General features: G+C 32.3%; 2 protein-coding genes and 1 long non-coding RNA gene across 6 annotated transcripts in view; 2 read left to right on the top strand and 1 right to left on the bottom strand.

Moving 5' to 3' along the window:
* LOC136235137 (uncharacterized) overlaps positions 1 to 2,242 on the top strand; it is an 8,088-nt gene extending 5,846 nt beyond the window's left edge. The window contains exons 4-6 of one of the 4 annotated variants that reach the window (XR_010691678.1): positions 293 to 516; positions 1,011 to 1,079; positions 2,040 to 2,242. This is a non-coding gene — a long non-coding RNA (uncharacterized lncRNA). Of the gene's footprint in view, positions 1 to 292; positions 517 to 1,007; positions 1,080 to 2,039 lie in introns of all 4 variants that reach the window. The other 3 variants (XR_010691676.1, XR_010691677.1, XR_010691675.1) reach the window with 3 other exon arrangements.
* LOC136235136 (probable serine/threonine-protein kinase PBL15) overlaps positions 1 to 6,117 on the bottom strand; it is a 6,694-nt gene extending 577 nt beyond the window's left edge. Inside the window, exons 1-4 of the mRNA XM_066024656.1 lie at positions 5,680 to 6,117; positions 4,445 to 4,580; positions 2,547 to 2,680; positions 2,329 to 2,452 (exon numbers count right to left, since the gene is read on the bottom strand). Of these exons, the coding sequence (XP_065880728.1) occupies positions 2,329 to 2,452; positions 2,547 to 2,680; positions 4,445 to 4,580; positions 5,680 to 6,114 (829 nt within the window). The 5' untranslated portion in view covers positions 6,115 to 6,117. The remainder of the gene's footprint in view (positions 1 to 2,328; positions 2,453 to 2,546; positions 2,681 to 4,444; positions 4,581 to 5,679) is intronic.
* Positions 6,118 to 10,697: 4,580 nt separating this feature from the next.
* On the top strand, positions 10,698 to 15,661 carry LOC136235551 (ubiquitin-fold modifier 1). The gene is made up of 4 exons (XM_066025285.1): positions 10,698 to 10,838; positions 10,926 to 11,023; positions 11,425 to 11,457; positions 15,334 to 15,661. The coding sequence occupies exons 1-4, from the start codon at positions 10,768 to 10,770 to the stop codon at positions 15,408 to 15,410; spliced, it is 279 nt and encodes a 92-aa protein (XP_065881357.1). The 5' UTR covers positions 10,698 to 10,767; the 3' UTR covers positions 15,411 to 15,661.

The raw sequence follows: 15,661 nt of genomic DNA, 5'->3' as shown, positions 1-15,661 counted from the left end.
TTTCTGATGCAACAACACGACTTAGATAATCCGTTTGACATGATTATAAGTTTTGTTGATTTATATCAGATATCACCGTATAATCATATGAAACATATAGATGAAATAATATGATTAGAACATGATAACTCATTTTGACATTTTTACACTTCAAGTGCCCTGCATTCATTCAATTTATATTAATAATATCTCATTCAAATTTAAAGTTTAGACACAATAATTTTGGCATAAGTGAACAAGTGATTGAGTTGATTTTTGGGCTAAATACATATTCAACTGTTTGAACTTGCAGGCAAACACTTAGTGACTACCTAAACTTTCAAAACGATTTTTCTACCACCTCAATTTGCATAAATTGTCATGACCAGCCATTTATTTCCGACGTGGCGGTATTGTACACCTCCATGTGCGACGGACAATTTAAGTAAATTGAGGTGATAGAAAGTCATTTTAATCAAGTTAAGGTGGCAGCAAAGTCATTTCAAACAAACTCAGGCGACCAAAAAGTCTTTTTAAGTAAGTTGAGGTGACAAAAAAAAGTTGTTTTAAAAGTTTGGGGGATCATTAGACATTTGAATGCAAATTAGAGGGCTAAATATGTACTAACCTTTGATTTTTTTTACTTCACAAATTAACGAATTAAGGATCAATTGGGTCCCCTAAAATTGGTAATAGAATCAAGTTTGGGTATCAATTTGACCCTTTAACTTGACATTTGAGATTAAATTAGTCCAAAATGATACATGTCAGCATTGCGACATGTGTGAAATAACTACCAATCATATATTGACACGTGCCATTTTGGACTAATTTGATTTCAAGTGTCAAATTAAAGAGTTGATGAGTCAAATTGATATCCAAACTTAATTTTGGACTAAATTGATCCTAATTTACCCTTAATTTAATTAATCTAGCATGCTGTTTTCACTTTTTAAACCACATCTAATTTATTGTTATTTCAACTTTTTTTTTTTTTTAAATTTGCGCACAATGCGCTTACATTAAAGAAGAAAGAAAAATCTCCACTAGACCTGGATGTGATTCGAACCCATGACCTCCCTATTTCAACTTGATAAATGGTAAGTTTTGTTCTTCAACTCGGCTTACAGGGTACTTACCGGAAAGCAAATTTTAAGTATCAATTTGGTCCTTTAATTTGATATTTTTTTTTTTTATAAATCAGTAAAAAATGACACATATCGGGAAAAAATGGCATGTTGTACAAAAATACGAAGCATGACACGTGTACTAAATTAATATCCAAAATTTGTTTTGAACTAAATTCATCCTGCGTCAAGTTGGAAAAATGAAATTCACCCTTTTGATACTATTATCATTTGTGTCATTTATATCGTATATAATTATATAAAATATATAAATTTTATAACCTGTTTCGATAATGTAACATCCCCAAAACCCTAACATATGAGTCTTCCCACATTCATATATATTTTCATGATTGAATACATACATTTTAGATTCATCTCATTGTCAGTAGAAGTTTTGTATGCATAATGCGATTATCGTGCGATTAGTAGGCGATTAGTGTGTCGTTAAGGTGTTTATGATACGTCATGATTGATAAGAAAGTGTTATGATTGAGTATGTTGCAGTGTTATGCGTAAATACGGCATGTTAAGCCTTGTGCACATACTGGAACTGAATAATGGTTGGATTATAAATGAATATGAGCTTGCTTAGATGGATATGTGAAATGGTCCAAGTTGAGAGTGCTATCCGAATATTGTGAGCCGGAAGCACATGTGTTGAGATATATGAGTACGTGAGTGAGTGTAACTCCTCCGTAGCACAGATGATTGTATTCCGAATTTAGTGAGCCGGAATACAGATTGGGCCCAAGGACCATTTTATATATATTGTCTAAGTATAGCAAGGCCTTTCTAAAATCAATATTACTATTCTGAATAAATTCTAACTTGGTACTGATGACCTATTTTGGTTTGTGCTCTTTACATTACTTGTATATACATATATGTGTAATATGTTTATTGAGTAGGCAGCTCACCCCTTGCCAACAGATTTTACAGGTTAGGTGGAGTTCTTCTTGCTTAAGGTCGCACCAGCAGTGTCAGTCCATTCTTATCTAGGCATTTTGGAGTCTTGTGAATGTACTTTTGTTTTGTAAATCCTCTGTGTAGGATAATGACTTAAACGTGTATTGTAAATTATAAATGCTTTCTCTTATGTATAATATATAAAATTTATATGAGATTGAAGTTTATATGATTGAGAATTGAAAACATGTCTATGACTGATATTGTGTGAGATATCATGTGATCCAAATGAGGGGGTTACAGATAAGCTTACCTGTTGAGACGTATTCAGGAGCAGCATAGCCGTAGGTGCCCATGACTCTAGTACTAACATGTGTGTCTGATCCTTCAGGTCCCATCTTTGCTAGTCCAAAATCTGATAATTTAGTAGTAAAATCCTAGAAAGTAAGAGGAAAATTAGAGGATACTGTTAATTAATTGGTTAAATTAGAAGTAAATAAATCTTGCATTGAGGTAAGAATTGGTAATTACAGAATCAAGCAAGACATTAGAAGTCTTGAAATCACGATAAATGACAGGGTTATCAGCACAATGCAAGAAGGCTAATCCCTTTGCTGCTCCGATTGCTATCTTTAACCTTGTGCCCCATGGCAATGCTGAAATTCCTGTCATCATCAAAACTAAATTACAATTAGTACATATTTAATTGGTAATATTATAAATTTGACATATATGAACAAAAAAACTTTCGAGCATAATGGTGTTTGAGCTAAAAAGTTTTCGGGCTTAATGATCATGTTTGAATTGTTAGAGGGATATGAAACCGGTATTCAAAACAGCGGTTTCAAATGCAAAGAACTCAACTGATTGTATTACCGGGTTTGGTGATAGTTGGCAACATTGATATTGATATTGATGTTTCAAACATGGCTCGATGTCAAAAACAAAGTAACCATAGTATCTACCCTGAACCAAGTGATACAATCACCGGGTTAGACTATGCTTACTTTGTTTTTAACAAAGTAAGTCTTACTTTGTTTTTCCCACCATTGGATGGTGATGAACTTTGACAAAGTAAACTCATCTAATGGTAGAAAAAACAAAGTAAAGTTTACTTTGTCAAAAACAAAGTAAGCATAGAAGGCACCTACAATCACCTGAGTCTTTTTTGCTTCCGAAACTGGTACTTTAATAACCGAGTTTTTAGACACTCTTGACAATTTAAACATGAGCATCAGGCACGGAAATATCTTCAACTGTACTGTACTTGAGGATTTTTATTATGAGAAAAAACCTTGTTTGTTGAACAATTGTTTAGTTTTTTAATTAAAAATATTGTTGTGTCCATTATTTTATTCTTATAGAAGGAATTAGAGGTTGATGCATTCGTTGAGAATGTACTTGGAATTATGAAACTTATAATTCATAAACAAGTCAAAGTGAGTTGGTACTTTAAGTTTAAAGTGAAATATAACGACAAATTGATTTAGGGTAGGTACTTATTTGCACTATATATTATTAATTTAACGTATTGTCAACTAGTAATTGAAAAAAAAAAATTGTCCAAAAACTGATTGAGTTTTTTTGTTTTATCAAGAAGATGACTTGAGATTTTTAGTTTTACTAAAGAAAACAAGGATCTTAAAATTAAAATGAACATTGACGCTTTTAAAATTGAAAAATTCAAAGACTTAATGTTATTTTAAGCAACTTTAATTTTTTAATTTTTTAATTTTGAAATCATTGAGGGGTTGTTTGTGAGTAGAGTGAAAATGAATGTTTTATAGAGAGAAATAAAATGATGATTTTGAAAAAAAAAATGGTTTTATAGTAAAGGTGATACTAAACAATTTTAATTCTTGGAATTTTCCATTTTGAGGTCGTTAACAGTCATTTTTATAGTCTCAAACTAAAAGATCATCATTTTTAGCAAAACGAAAAAGTTCAGTCACCTTTCGCATATTTTTTTTTTCAATTACCAGTTTAATAATACGTGAAAGCATATAAGTTTTTTTTTAGATTTTATCCTATTTATATTATAAGAATTAAAAAGCATGAAATTGATGGTCTGAGAGCATTTCCAATGGTCCACAACAACAATTACTCAATATATATTATTATTGTAAGATTTTTTTTAATAAACTTCATTTTATTAAATCATTAATTCTAATGGTTAAATTTTATAACCACTCAATCACTAAAGATCTACTAATTAATTAAACTCTATTATAACTTTTTTTACTCTATTATATTATTTTAAAAATTAAAAATATATCATAAAAATAGTTAAAAGTTTAATAAACTACTCAATATGTATTAGATGGTTGATAAATGTTTAATATATCACACTCATTCCAATAGAAGTGAGTTTAATGAAAGAGTATAACACTATAAATACTCTTAATATGCAGTGAGCAGAAGAAACTTACTTTTGAATAAGTGATTTTCTAAGCTACCTCGAGGCATGAACTCATAAACAAGAAGTCTCTCATCGTCTTCGCAACAATACCCAATCAATTTTACCAAATTTTTATGCCTTAGCTGCCCTAAGAAAATTACTTCTGCCTGCAAATAAAATTTAATTAGTGATTCTGACAAGGCTCATATTATCTAAAAGCTCGTTACAATCAAATCAGATTATCAAACTTAATTCTGAATGTCATTATTTTTCATATATAACAATAAAGTATGCTTTTACATTCTAATTTAAAAATTCTAAATTCTAATTCATAAATTCTAAACCCTACACAATATATTCTAAACTCCTAATTTATAAATTCTAGTTTTTAAAATAGATTAAAAATAATGATTTTATTAGTTTGATATAATTCAAAATTATAACGTGACATAGTTGTAAATAGTTTTTAAAAGGTGAATTTCTGTGTAATTTCCCAATTCTTTATCTAAAAGGTCTTAACACACTCTATTGAACTTTGGGTTCCAACCTAACACATGTCAAGGTCGTTATAGACTATTGAGCATGTAATTTACTTTCATTTAATTATTTATTTAAAATAAATATATTGTGTGGGTTAGAAGGACCCACACAAGACATTGTGGATTTTTTTGGTATTATGGGTAGGGAAGGGGGCATAAATTTAGGAACAACGGATTATCTTCAGTTTGAAATAATGTCTTCTAGCATCCCCAAGAGACTTCTAGTCTACTCTCTAAAAAAAATATAAACAATTGACTTCTAGTGATTGGAGGAGTAACTAAAACATATGATCTTTAAAAATACTCTTTATATTCGCTTTCTATTTATTATTTTATCATTCAAATTAGTAAGTATAATTATTATTATATTTACCAATAGTAAAAAGGAGAGTACTCAATAATGAATAAAATAAGAAGGTATTAGGACATCCTTAATAATAGAGAGACCGGAGAGGCTCTTGATGATTTGATGAATCACTAAAAGACTGTTGGAACCAACTCTTTTTCATCAAATTTTAACTTAAGAGCTCATCTAAGAGGCTGTTGTAGATGCTCTTAGTTGCCAAATATAGGTAATCGATGATATATTTCTATATAAACGACATTTGTCTTAACCCTATTTCTTGCAGGTCATGGACTCCCCGATTAGAAGAAACTTACCAAGCCACCCCTTTTAATTAACATGAACAAAAAGGAAGAAAACGATCGGATATAGTAAGTAACTAACCAGCCATTCACGGTGACCTTGAAGACCTTCAATATCAAGAAGTTTAACAGCAACAGGTTGAGACTTCAAACCCTGTCTTAAACCTTCATCAAAATAACCTTTATACACTTTCCCAAACCCACCTTCTCCAAGCAAGTAATTACTCGAAAAATTCTGAGTAATCCCTCTCAATTCACCCATTTCAAAGTCATAAAGATCACCTCCCAAAGACATTGCTAGATCTTCATTTATTCTAATTGAAGAAGATCTACTCAAATCAGAGAATGAAAGCTTTCTAAATGATTGTAATGGAGCTATGTTCTTTGACATTTCTGATCTTGATGTTCTGCATCTGCTTAAGTTACCTAATATGGTCTGATTCTCTGCTGAACAACAGTTTGCTGTGAATGGTTTCCATTGCTTTGAGGAAGAAGATGAAGACTCTTTTTGTTTCATTTTTGCTTTGGTTTGTTGAAGAATTGTAATGTAATGAGGAATTTTGTTGTTATATAAAAAGATGGAGTGATTTTAGTGATAATGTTGAAAAACATTCTTTCTTCAACTGCTCTAACCACTCTTCTAAATGGAGTAGTTTTTGTATTTTTTATTTTAATTTGTTTTTTGAACTTTTGAAGAATTATTAATTCTTCACCTATTAGTCCCAAGTTACGGGACTTGATTGGTGGAATCAGAAATTTGTAAGAGGGAGCGAGATTCTTATTAATTTTCGTTTTATAAAGTGGTTTAAAAACCATGTCATTTTAACCAAGTTTAGGGATAATAGATTACTATGAAAATTTAAGGGGATAATGACCCTTTTTGGGAATTAGCTGTTAGTTGTTAGCTGATTACATTAGCTGATTTGACTAGCTGTTTGTGTAGACCTGTTTGGTAAAAATTAGTTGATTGATAATAGCGGTTTGTGCAAAAAGACGAATAAGGGCATTTATTTTGGTCCAAACCTCTCTCCACCAAACACTTCAATTAGCGGTTTCAGTGGTCAAACCTCTAAAATTGGTCAAAACCGCTCTTTTTATCCCAAAACGCTCTTTACCAAACAGGGCCAATAAGTTACTTTATACAAATTTGGATGTCCTATACACGGGGAGATGCCTTTTTAACAATAGTCAAACTACAAGGGTAGGGCGTCAAGAGGGGCAACTACCCTCTTAGTTTCGCCACTGGAAGGAACTAAGGTTTTTTTTTTCTCAATGTGAGATTCATATTCGGTCAAGTGTTTGTTAAGTTGCAAAACTATATAGTTAATTTTTATATATAAGGGTGTGCATCAGTTTAAAATCAAACTGAATCGAAAAAACCGAATACCCAAACAAACACCGACACCGAATAATATATAAAACCGAATTATTTGGTTTGGTTCGGTTTTAAACTGAACAAATTAAATTAAAATTAAGTTTGAGTCTAAACTTGTCTAGATTAATAATAGTCTGAGCTTGAGCTTGGACAATGAATATTTTAAGTGTTGAAAGTATTGAATATTAGTTGATAATGGTTAACTTAAAATGTTAAGTTAAATATTTTGATTTATCAAAATAAATGATTTTTAACTTAATTAACTAATTTAAGTGGTCGAGAAATAACCGTTATCAAACGTACTTAAATTAAATAAATGATTAACATGTTAATTTGAGTTAATTTGAATGATTAAATCGGTTATCAAACAAGGTCTGAACAAGATTTGGCGAACAAATACAAAGGTAAAAGTAACATACATGCACTTATAATAGGAAATATAAAGTATTTGGTTGGAATTTTGAAAGAAGAATCAAATACTATTTTAACAGGTAATAGCTAAAAAAATCCACGAATGTGCAATGTTTGCTAATGCATATATGTATAAAGAAATTCTATATGTATATATATATATATATATATATATATATATATATATATATATATATATATAATTAAAATTGCTTAGATCATGTATAAGCAAATTAAATTTGTCTTGTCCTCAAAGTGTGAAAAAGAGTGGTTAGATTAGGGTATGAAATGATGTGTACATATATTCTGTTCCACTATACACATATCATATCTTTTTCTCTTTCCCCTTACAAACTAAATTTCATCATGCTTATACCTTTCTTGGCCTTTTCTTATGTCCAATTTGGGAATTATATTCAATTACATTTAGATAATGTCTTCCAATTTTATTATATTTTTATTATTTAATTGCAACTAAATATATTAATATGCAACCAGAATACAGGATTGTTCGGTTAGAGAGCCGATTTTACACGTGCGTGTGTAATTTTTTTTTTTACTAAATCGAACTTGTTCAAAAAAATTTCCATATGTATACGTGTTATAATCTGAGTGGTCAAAAACCAATTTTTAAGTACCAATGTAAAACTTCTCAAAATTAAACTACATTGTGTTTAAGATTCTTAACATGTAAAAGAATTTTTCTCTAATAGAAAAAATCAGAATTAGGGAGGAGAGGGCCTAATAGGCAAAAAAAAAAAAAAAAAAAAGATTTAAGAAGGGTTTAGAGGCCAAAAAACTTAGAAATTTTGATTTAAGAAGGCCTATCAGACCAAAAACATAGAATTTAGGATTTAGAGATGACCTAACATACCAAAAAAAATAGAATTTTAGATTTAGAGATGACCTAACAGGACGTGAGCCAATTTTGGGGTGCTAATTCAGCACCCGATCTAAATTTCTTGGAGACAGGAGAATATAAACTCATCACTTGGCATTTACGAAAGTCGAATCATCATTCAGAAAAAGAGAACAAGTGGCATCACTATTGTAAAACTGATCAACACGACTCTGTATTGAGAGTCTTGGCTCAAGAAGTCTCAAAAGACACTCAAATATTCACCCATTATAGCAATCACGCCCGATCATGTAAATCACGGGCCTATTAGGCTTAAGGCAAATCAACCCCCGATATCTAGGCGCATGTTTACCTGTTGATGGATATCAACCCCCATATCCGAGCACGTTCACCTATCAACAGGTGACACGTAGCACATCTCGCTACTATACTCATGACCGTCTTCTATAACTCGATCACATTATAAAATAGAGTAAGAACAACTCAAGGTACATTACTTCATGCATTCATTAAGATTACATATTAATTTTGATTTACCGTTGTATTCATACTTAAGTCTTACTTCAAACTGACTTAGCATCGTAGCGAGTTAGCCGGACAAGGATCCTTTGACCTTGTTTGTCCAATTGCAAATTTATAAATGCGCTTACATGATTCAACCATTATTAGGGTTGCAAATCGTTCTCATCGAATTTGGGTCCCATGGAACCCCCATTCCATAATACTCCAATTCTATTCTTTAGTGTAATTTAAAATTTTGCCATTAGACAAATATACTATGTAAAACATTAGTATACGTGATATGGAAAAATCATCAATCGTAATTAACAAGTAACACATCAATTTATCAAATATAAAAATAAATATTTAAATATCCATATAAACTACAAATCGTCTAAAATAAAAATACATTAATCTACTAAATATAATATTAATTTAATTACTATGTCTTTTCATTGTTAGGTTGGACTCTTAGACTTTAATTTACTGTATTTTTTATGTAAACCAAAATAATTTTTATAAAATATATCATTATTAGAAACATAATAATAATAATAATAATAATAATAATAATAAACTATATATATAATATTTTTTACGACGGAAATTTTTCATGGAAACATGGTGGTTGTGGAGATGACAATCCTTGGCGGAGGAGAGGTTTCACTTCCTATTCTATCCTCGTCTCTGAGTGATTTGCCCCCTATCCCGACTATGTGAAAAAAGTTAATGGAGATTTTTCGTCTCTTTTGGGGCCGAATCTCTTATTAGTGCTGTAAATGACCCAAGCTCCGCTCGGTATAATATTATCGAACTTGAGCCGTGCTTCGAGCTTCAATTTGTGCTTAAGCTCGGCTCGTTTGTTCACGAGCTAGTTCGTTTATTTTGTTCATGAGTTTGTTCATGAGCAGTTCATTTATTTTGTTCACGAGTAGCTTGTTATTTTGATATAATGGGCTATCAAATTATAATTTGTAAATTGTAACTTGGGCCGGAGGTGTGTGTATTGTACATGTATTACTAAGGGAAAATTACATAGAAATTCATCTATTAAAAATAATTTACAACTATATCAAATCATAATTTTTATTATATCAAACTAGTAAAATCAGTACTTTTAATTTATTTTAAAAATTAGAATTTATAAATTAGAAGTCTAGAATATATTTTTTAGATTTTTATTATATCAAACTAGTAAAATCAGTACTTTTAATTTATTTTAAAGATTAGAATTTATAAATTAGAAGTCTAGAATATATTTTTTAGGGTTTATAATTTATGAATTGGAGCCTAGAATTTTTAAATTATGGTGTAAAATCATAATATATAAGGAATAATAACATATTAAGAATTAAATTTGATGATATGACTTAGTTGTAATTTTTTACTTAATTATGATATTCATGTATTTAACCCTATTACTAATTTATTTGTATAGTATGTTAATTGTAATTTTATTTTTATTCTACCTAGACTCATTCTTTTTCCATGGGAATATATATAAATAATATCAAATAACTTTTATTCTATATTTTTCAAGAGTTTTTATCGAACTTGTACATAAACATATTCACGAGCTTATAATCGAGCCTGGTTGCGAGCTTTCGAGCCGAATTTTGATATACAAGCTCGGTTCGTTCACGAATCAAGCCTCTAAATCGTGCTTGCGAGTATTTTTTTTATAAATCAAGCTGAACCGAGCCGACTACCGAACTGCTCATGGGCGACTCGGCTCATTTACAGCCTACTCCTATGGGATAGGAAATCACTGCCTGAGTTGATGCTATGTTTGTGGAAAAGCCCAATTTCAAATACTTAATTCAAAAGATAAGAGAATACCAAAAGGAGCCCATCAATGAAATCCAACTCGACCGGGTACTGAAGTTGGCCCATTAGGCCCAACCTGAATCAATAATGGGCTTTGTTTCCTGAGCTATGGTTGCGTTCGAATTACGCGGTGCTGATACGCCACTAAATCAGACTCTTAACCGGAAGAAAAATCTATCACGAAGTCCGAATCGAAAATGGCAGCAGGCGGAGGAAAGGTCTCATTCAAGGTGACGCTCACCTCCGATCCAAAGCTCCCTTTCAAAGTGTACGTATAATTTTTTTAGATTCGTTCTTCTTCCTTGTTATTGGAATTGCGTTTTGATGATGACTGATTGCGGATTTGGGATTTCAGTTTTAGCGTACCAGAAGCTGCTCCATTCACTGCTGTTTTGAAATTCGCTGCAGAAGAATTCAAAGTCCCTCCCCAAACCAGCGCTATCATCACCAACGGTATTTCCCTCTTCTTCCATTTTCTTTTCTAACAATAAAGCAATTAGGGAACGATTATGATCCAATTGCTGATTGATTATGATCGATCCCGAGTTTATGGAAGATTGTTATTGGTATCTCAACTCATTGAGCTGCTTGTGATTGTTTTTGATTGGCTTTGGATAACGACTGAGCAATCCTTTTTCAGATCGTAATGAGTTGTGAAAACTAATCAGATAACGGGGGAAAATTTGGGTTATGTAAAGATGAACTACTGAATATTAGTCTCTGTGTGTATCATTGAAAGGGATTGTCTAGCTTCTCCTGCAAAATAAAGATTAATCAGCCTTGAATACAGTATCTTAGTTATGATTTCATTCTTCAACATTTCTTAAATTGAAGGCTATTGTTTTGATTTGCAGATGGCGTAGGAATAAATCCTCAGCAAAGTGCAGGTATGCTAATATTCTCTTTATCTTCATTAACTTCTAGATATATAAAATCAGCCTGATGTTAGAAGTTAACACTGTTTTTCTTGTCAATAATTAGATTTTAATAGCTGCATAACTATAGATGGTCATTTCATAACCTATGATGCTACTAGTTATATAGCTTATTTTGGATAACATTGATGCTTAAAAATATATTAGACTATAATAATGGTGGATTTTAGCAATTGTTGGGATCAAAATTTGGTGTTGCATTGTTTTGCGGCTTTTTGTTAAAAACTATGTTGCACGGAAAGGGATACAGTAGACTGGGAAACGTTATTTGTAAAAAACATAGGAAAGGCAAACGCCGGGGAAACGTGTAAATATTAGAAGTATAATAATAAAAAAGCTGGTATTTTATACTCTACGAATTATTACAACATTGAGCATAAAATAGAAATAATTAGAAATTATGGAATAAAAATTAGGGTAATTAATTTATTAGTCCCTATATTTTGACAAAACACACTGTTTAGTCCCTGTATTTTCAAAAACACATGATAAAGTCCCTAACCTTTTTCTCGATGAACTGTTTAGTCCCTAATGTTTTTCTCAGTGAACTGTTTCGTCCCTGCCGTTAGACTCTCATGAAAATTTTGTTAGTCAATTTGGATTTGTGTTATTCTTTTCCTTTATTTTCCTTTCCTTTAAACTCTAATGCATCTGAAATCAACTTTGAGTGTTCTTCTTCTTGATTTTCTTTTTAATCGTTTAAAATCGTAAGCATTGGGTCTGTTCTTTTTCTTGTTCTCCATACAAACGACTTCTTTTTCTAAATTGGATTTCCTCTTCTAAAGTTTGAGGGTAAATAGTAAAGGATAATTTAGTCATTTCCGAAGTCATAAACGTTAAAAAATCTAACAAACAGACAGAAGGACTAAACAGTTCACTGAGAAAAAAGTTAGGGACCTTACCATGTGTTTTTGAAAATACAGGGACTAAACAGTGTGTTTTGTCAAAATATAGGGACTAATAAATTAATTACCCTAAAAATTATCATCAATTAAGAAATTTTAGCTAAAGTGGAAGTTTCAATTAGCTAGAATCATAGTTGGAATTGGAATTGGATTGTTTTTGTTGGCAGAAGCATTTCCTATTTTCATTATTTATGGAACCGTGCCTGGAAACCAGTACAAACTCCTACTAAAGAGGAGTTTCCTTACAACATAGTTGTTAAACCTTTTACGATACATATAGAGCACCCTTGAAATCGTTATGGTAATGTGGAATTGGGAAAAGAATATGAAGGCAAGTCAGTTCCTTAGTATAGTGTCCCAGAAACTCTTTGTTATCTTCTATTTATTATGGATTTAGTCCAGCAATCTGATGGAAACAGTCTCTATTTTGCTTGAAATGATCATCAACGTACAGAAATGCATTCAATAGTTTTATTGTATGTTATTTTGAGTTCCTTCATCTTTTCAATTTTTGTTGATTAAGGCTTGATCTTAGAATTTGACACATTGAGTCATTGATCAATTAATTGCACACATAGTTGCGAAAGGCGAGCCTTGGCGCAACGGTAAAAACGTTGTTGCCGTGTGACCTGAGGTCACGGGTTCGAGTCTTAGGAGCGGCCTCTTGCCAATTTAATTGGCAAGGGAAGGCTTGCCCCCAATACACCCTTGTGGTGGGACCCCTCCCCGGACCCTCGCTCAGCGGGGACGCGTAATGCGACCGGACCGCCCTTTTTTTTTTTTTTTTTTTTATAGTTGCGAAAGGCGAAAGGCGAGCCGAGGCGACAAGGGCAAAATATCGCCTTGAGGCGAGGCGACGGCCTCTCGCACGTGAGGCGACAAAAAATTAGAAAAACACAAAAAAATAAAATCATAACTCAAATCTAATAGTTTAACTTCTAAAGTTGTAAAACACATACACACACAAAAAAAGTTCCAAATCCTAATAACATATCATCATCAATCCTAATAACACCTAATTCTTAATAATATATTAAACGAAGGACCAACTTGCCGATATCTTCCAATATCAAATCAATGCAATGAGCTGCACATGGAGTCCAATACCAATTTGGCCTCTTTACCTCCAAAAGTTTTCCTGTAAAAGTTTTCCAATAACAGTTAATAAAAGGTTGCAAACTATTAGATTGAAAATAAGAAAACTAATAATTAAATTAAACAAAACTAATAAGAATTTTGCACAACACAAACAACTAATAATAAACTTGTAAAAATTTCACAAATTTTTATAAAAATTTGGGCAGCATAACATTTAGACCAAGAACAAAAATTTGGGCAGAAAAGAGACTAGATGAAGTAAGAAAATGAAGTAACAAATAGAACAGAGAAGAGAAGAGAGAAAGAAGTATTGTCTTGTGTATTTAGAAACAGAGAAGAGATGAAGTAAGAAATTGAAATTATAAACAGAGAAGAGATGTACGTACCTGTTACTTAGATCAGTGTGGTGGAAGGGAAGTTGTCGAAATTGTCTGGATGAGATGAAGTGGGAGTTGTCGAAGTTGTCTGGAGGAGATGAAGAGGAGTTGTCGAAGAAGTCTGGTGGAGGAGATGAAGTTCCATATTGCATAAATATTCTTACTTTTGACCTAATTTCACTTAATCTTGCCTGAAACTCTCAGGCGACCGCCTCTCGCCTTGCACCGCCTGGCGCCTGAGATGAAAAGGCGGTCGCCTTTCGAATTTCGCCCGCCTTACACTACAGAAGGCGGAGGCACGATCGCCTGGGCCGCCTCTCGCCTCAGGAGATCGCCTCGGTCGCCTTTCACAACTATGATTGCACACATTAAGCCCTTAATGGGCGGCCCGGTGCACTACGCGTTCCCGCTAAGCGAGGGTCTGGGGAGGGGTCCCACCACGGGGTTGTACTGGGGGCAAGCCTTCCCTTGCCAATATTTTGGCAAGAGGCTGCTCCTAAGACTCGAACCTTTGCGCCAAGAAAATTGTTTTGAACATAAAACTCGAATTTTGCATTTTTAACAGCTGAATATATATATACCGGTGTATATATAAAGAAACTGTAAAACCTTATTTTAAATTGTAAAAAAACACAATTCTAATCGCATATAAAATGAGTAACTCTGTAACACTCTTTTAACAGAATTTGTGTTTCACAATTAACTAATTTTGCAAGCATGAGCTTAATTTGTGCGATTAGAATTGGATTGAACGTGGGTTCAATATATCAAATTAAAAGAAGGTAAATTACACCCATGGCCCTTCACCTTTGGCCTTACTTTCTTTATGGCTCCTTACCTTCAAAATCAGACATAAAAGTCCCTGTTTTCGCCCTTTACTAACATAAAAGTCTATTGTAGAAGTAAACGTCTTCAAAATGACCGATGACGGTCTCAAAATGGAAAAATCCAAGAATTAAAGTTAATAGACTACGTTTCCCATTGAACCACTATTTTGGATTTTCAGTCTCTTCAAACAATTATTTTTTTATCTCCGAACCAAATGGTAAAAGATTAATGGACTTTTATGTTAGTGAAAGGGAAAAGTTTAGAGACTTTTATGTCCGGTTTTTATGGCAATGGGTCATAAAGAAGGCCATTTATGTAATCTACCCAATCAAAAGATCATGAGCTCAAGGACCTAGATATGTTTGCTTACTCGAACATATTTAGTGACTATATTGTAGTTGGTTGTGCAACATATATACAATAAGGTAATCATGAAGTTGACCATTTGATTGTGTTGATGTTCTTGATCTAGTGGTTGACGCTTCACCTATGACCGGAGAAGTCATGGGTTTGAATTGCATGTGGTTGGGTGGAGTTTTTATTATTATTATTTAATGTAAGCACATTTTGTGCAAATTAAAAAAAAAAATAAGTTAACCATTTGATTGTGATTTGGTTAGGAAATGTGTTCCTTAAACATGGGTCGGAACTGCGATTGATCCCCCGTGATAGGGTTGGAGCTACAGCTACAGAGTAAAGGAGGAAGCAAAACATATAATTGTCTAGCTGGTATCTTTTCTGATCTCAAAGGTTAATGAGAGAGTCTTGTTGGTCTTGGTTATACTCATAATGTTGTAATTGATACATAAACTTATAGAATTGAAATCAGCCAGCGGTGGTTCTTTTCTTTTTGGTATGAAATGATTTCATGGAATACCAAAAGATAGTTTAGAAATCCCTGTGTTTATACATTTTTGTGTTATGTTCAAACAATTTTTGTATGGTTCA

The sequence above is a fragment of the Euphorbia lathyris genome, chromosome 7 (assembly GCF_963576675.1).
Source record: "Euphorbia lathyris chromosome 7, ddEupLath1.1, whole genome shotgun sequence".
Lineage (NCBI taxonomy): Eukaryota > Viridiplantae > Streptophyta > Magnoliopsida > Malpighiales > Euphorbiaceae > Euphorbia > Euphorbia lathyris.
Note: the sequence above shows the minus strand (reverse complement) of the source record. Positions and strands in the feature narration are given on the sequence as shown.

Excerpts from the sequence above, each read along its gene's own strand:
- LOC136235551 (XM_066025285.1), top strand. The coding sequence starts at position 10,768 with ATGGCAGCAGGCGGAGGAAAGGTCTCATTCAAGGTGACGCTCACCTCC. Across the intron at positions 10,839-10,925 it reads CCAAAGCTCCCTTTCAAAGT|TTTTAGCGTACCAGAAGCTG; the intron begins GTACGTATAATT and ends TTGGGATTTCAG. Across the intron at positions 11,024-11,424 it reads CAGCGCTATCATCACCAACG|ATGGCGTAGGAATAAATCCT; the intron begins GTATTTCCCTCT and ends TTTGATTTGCAG.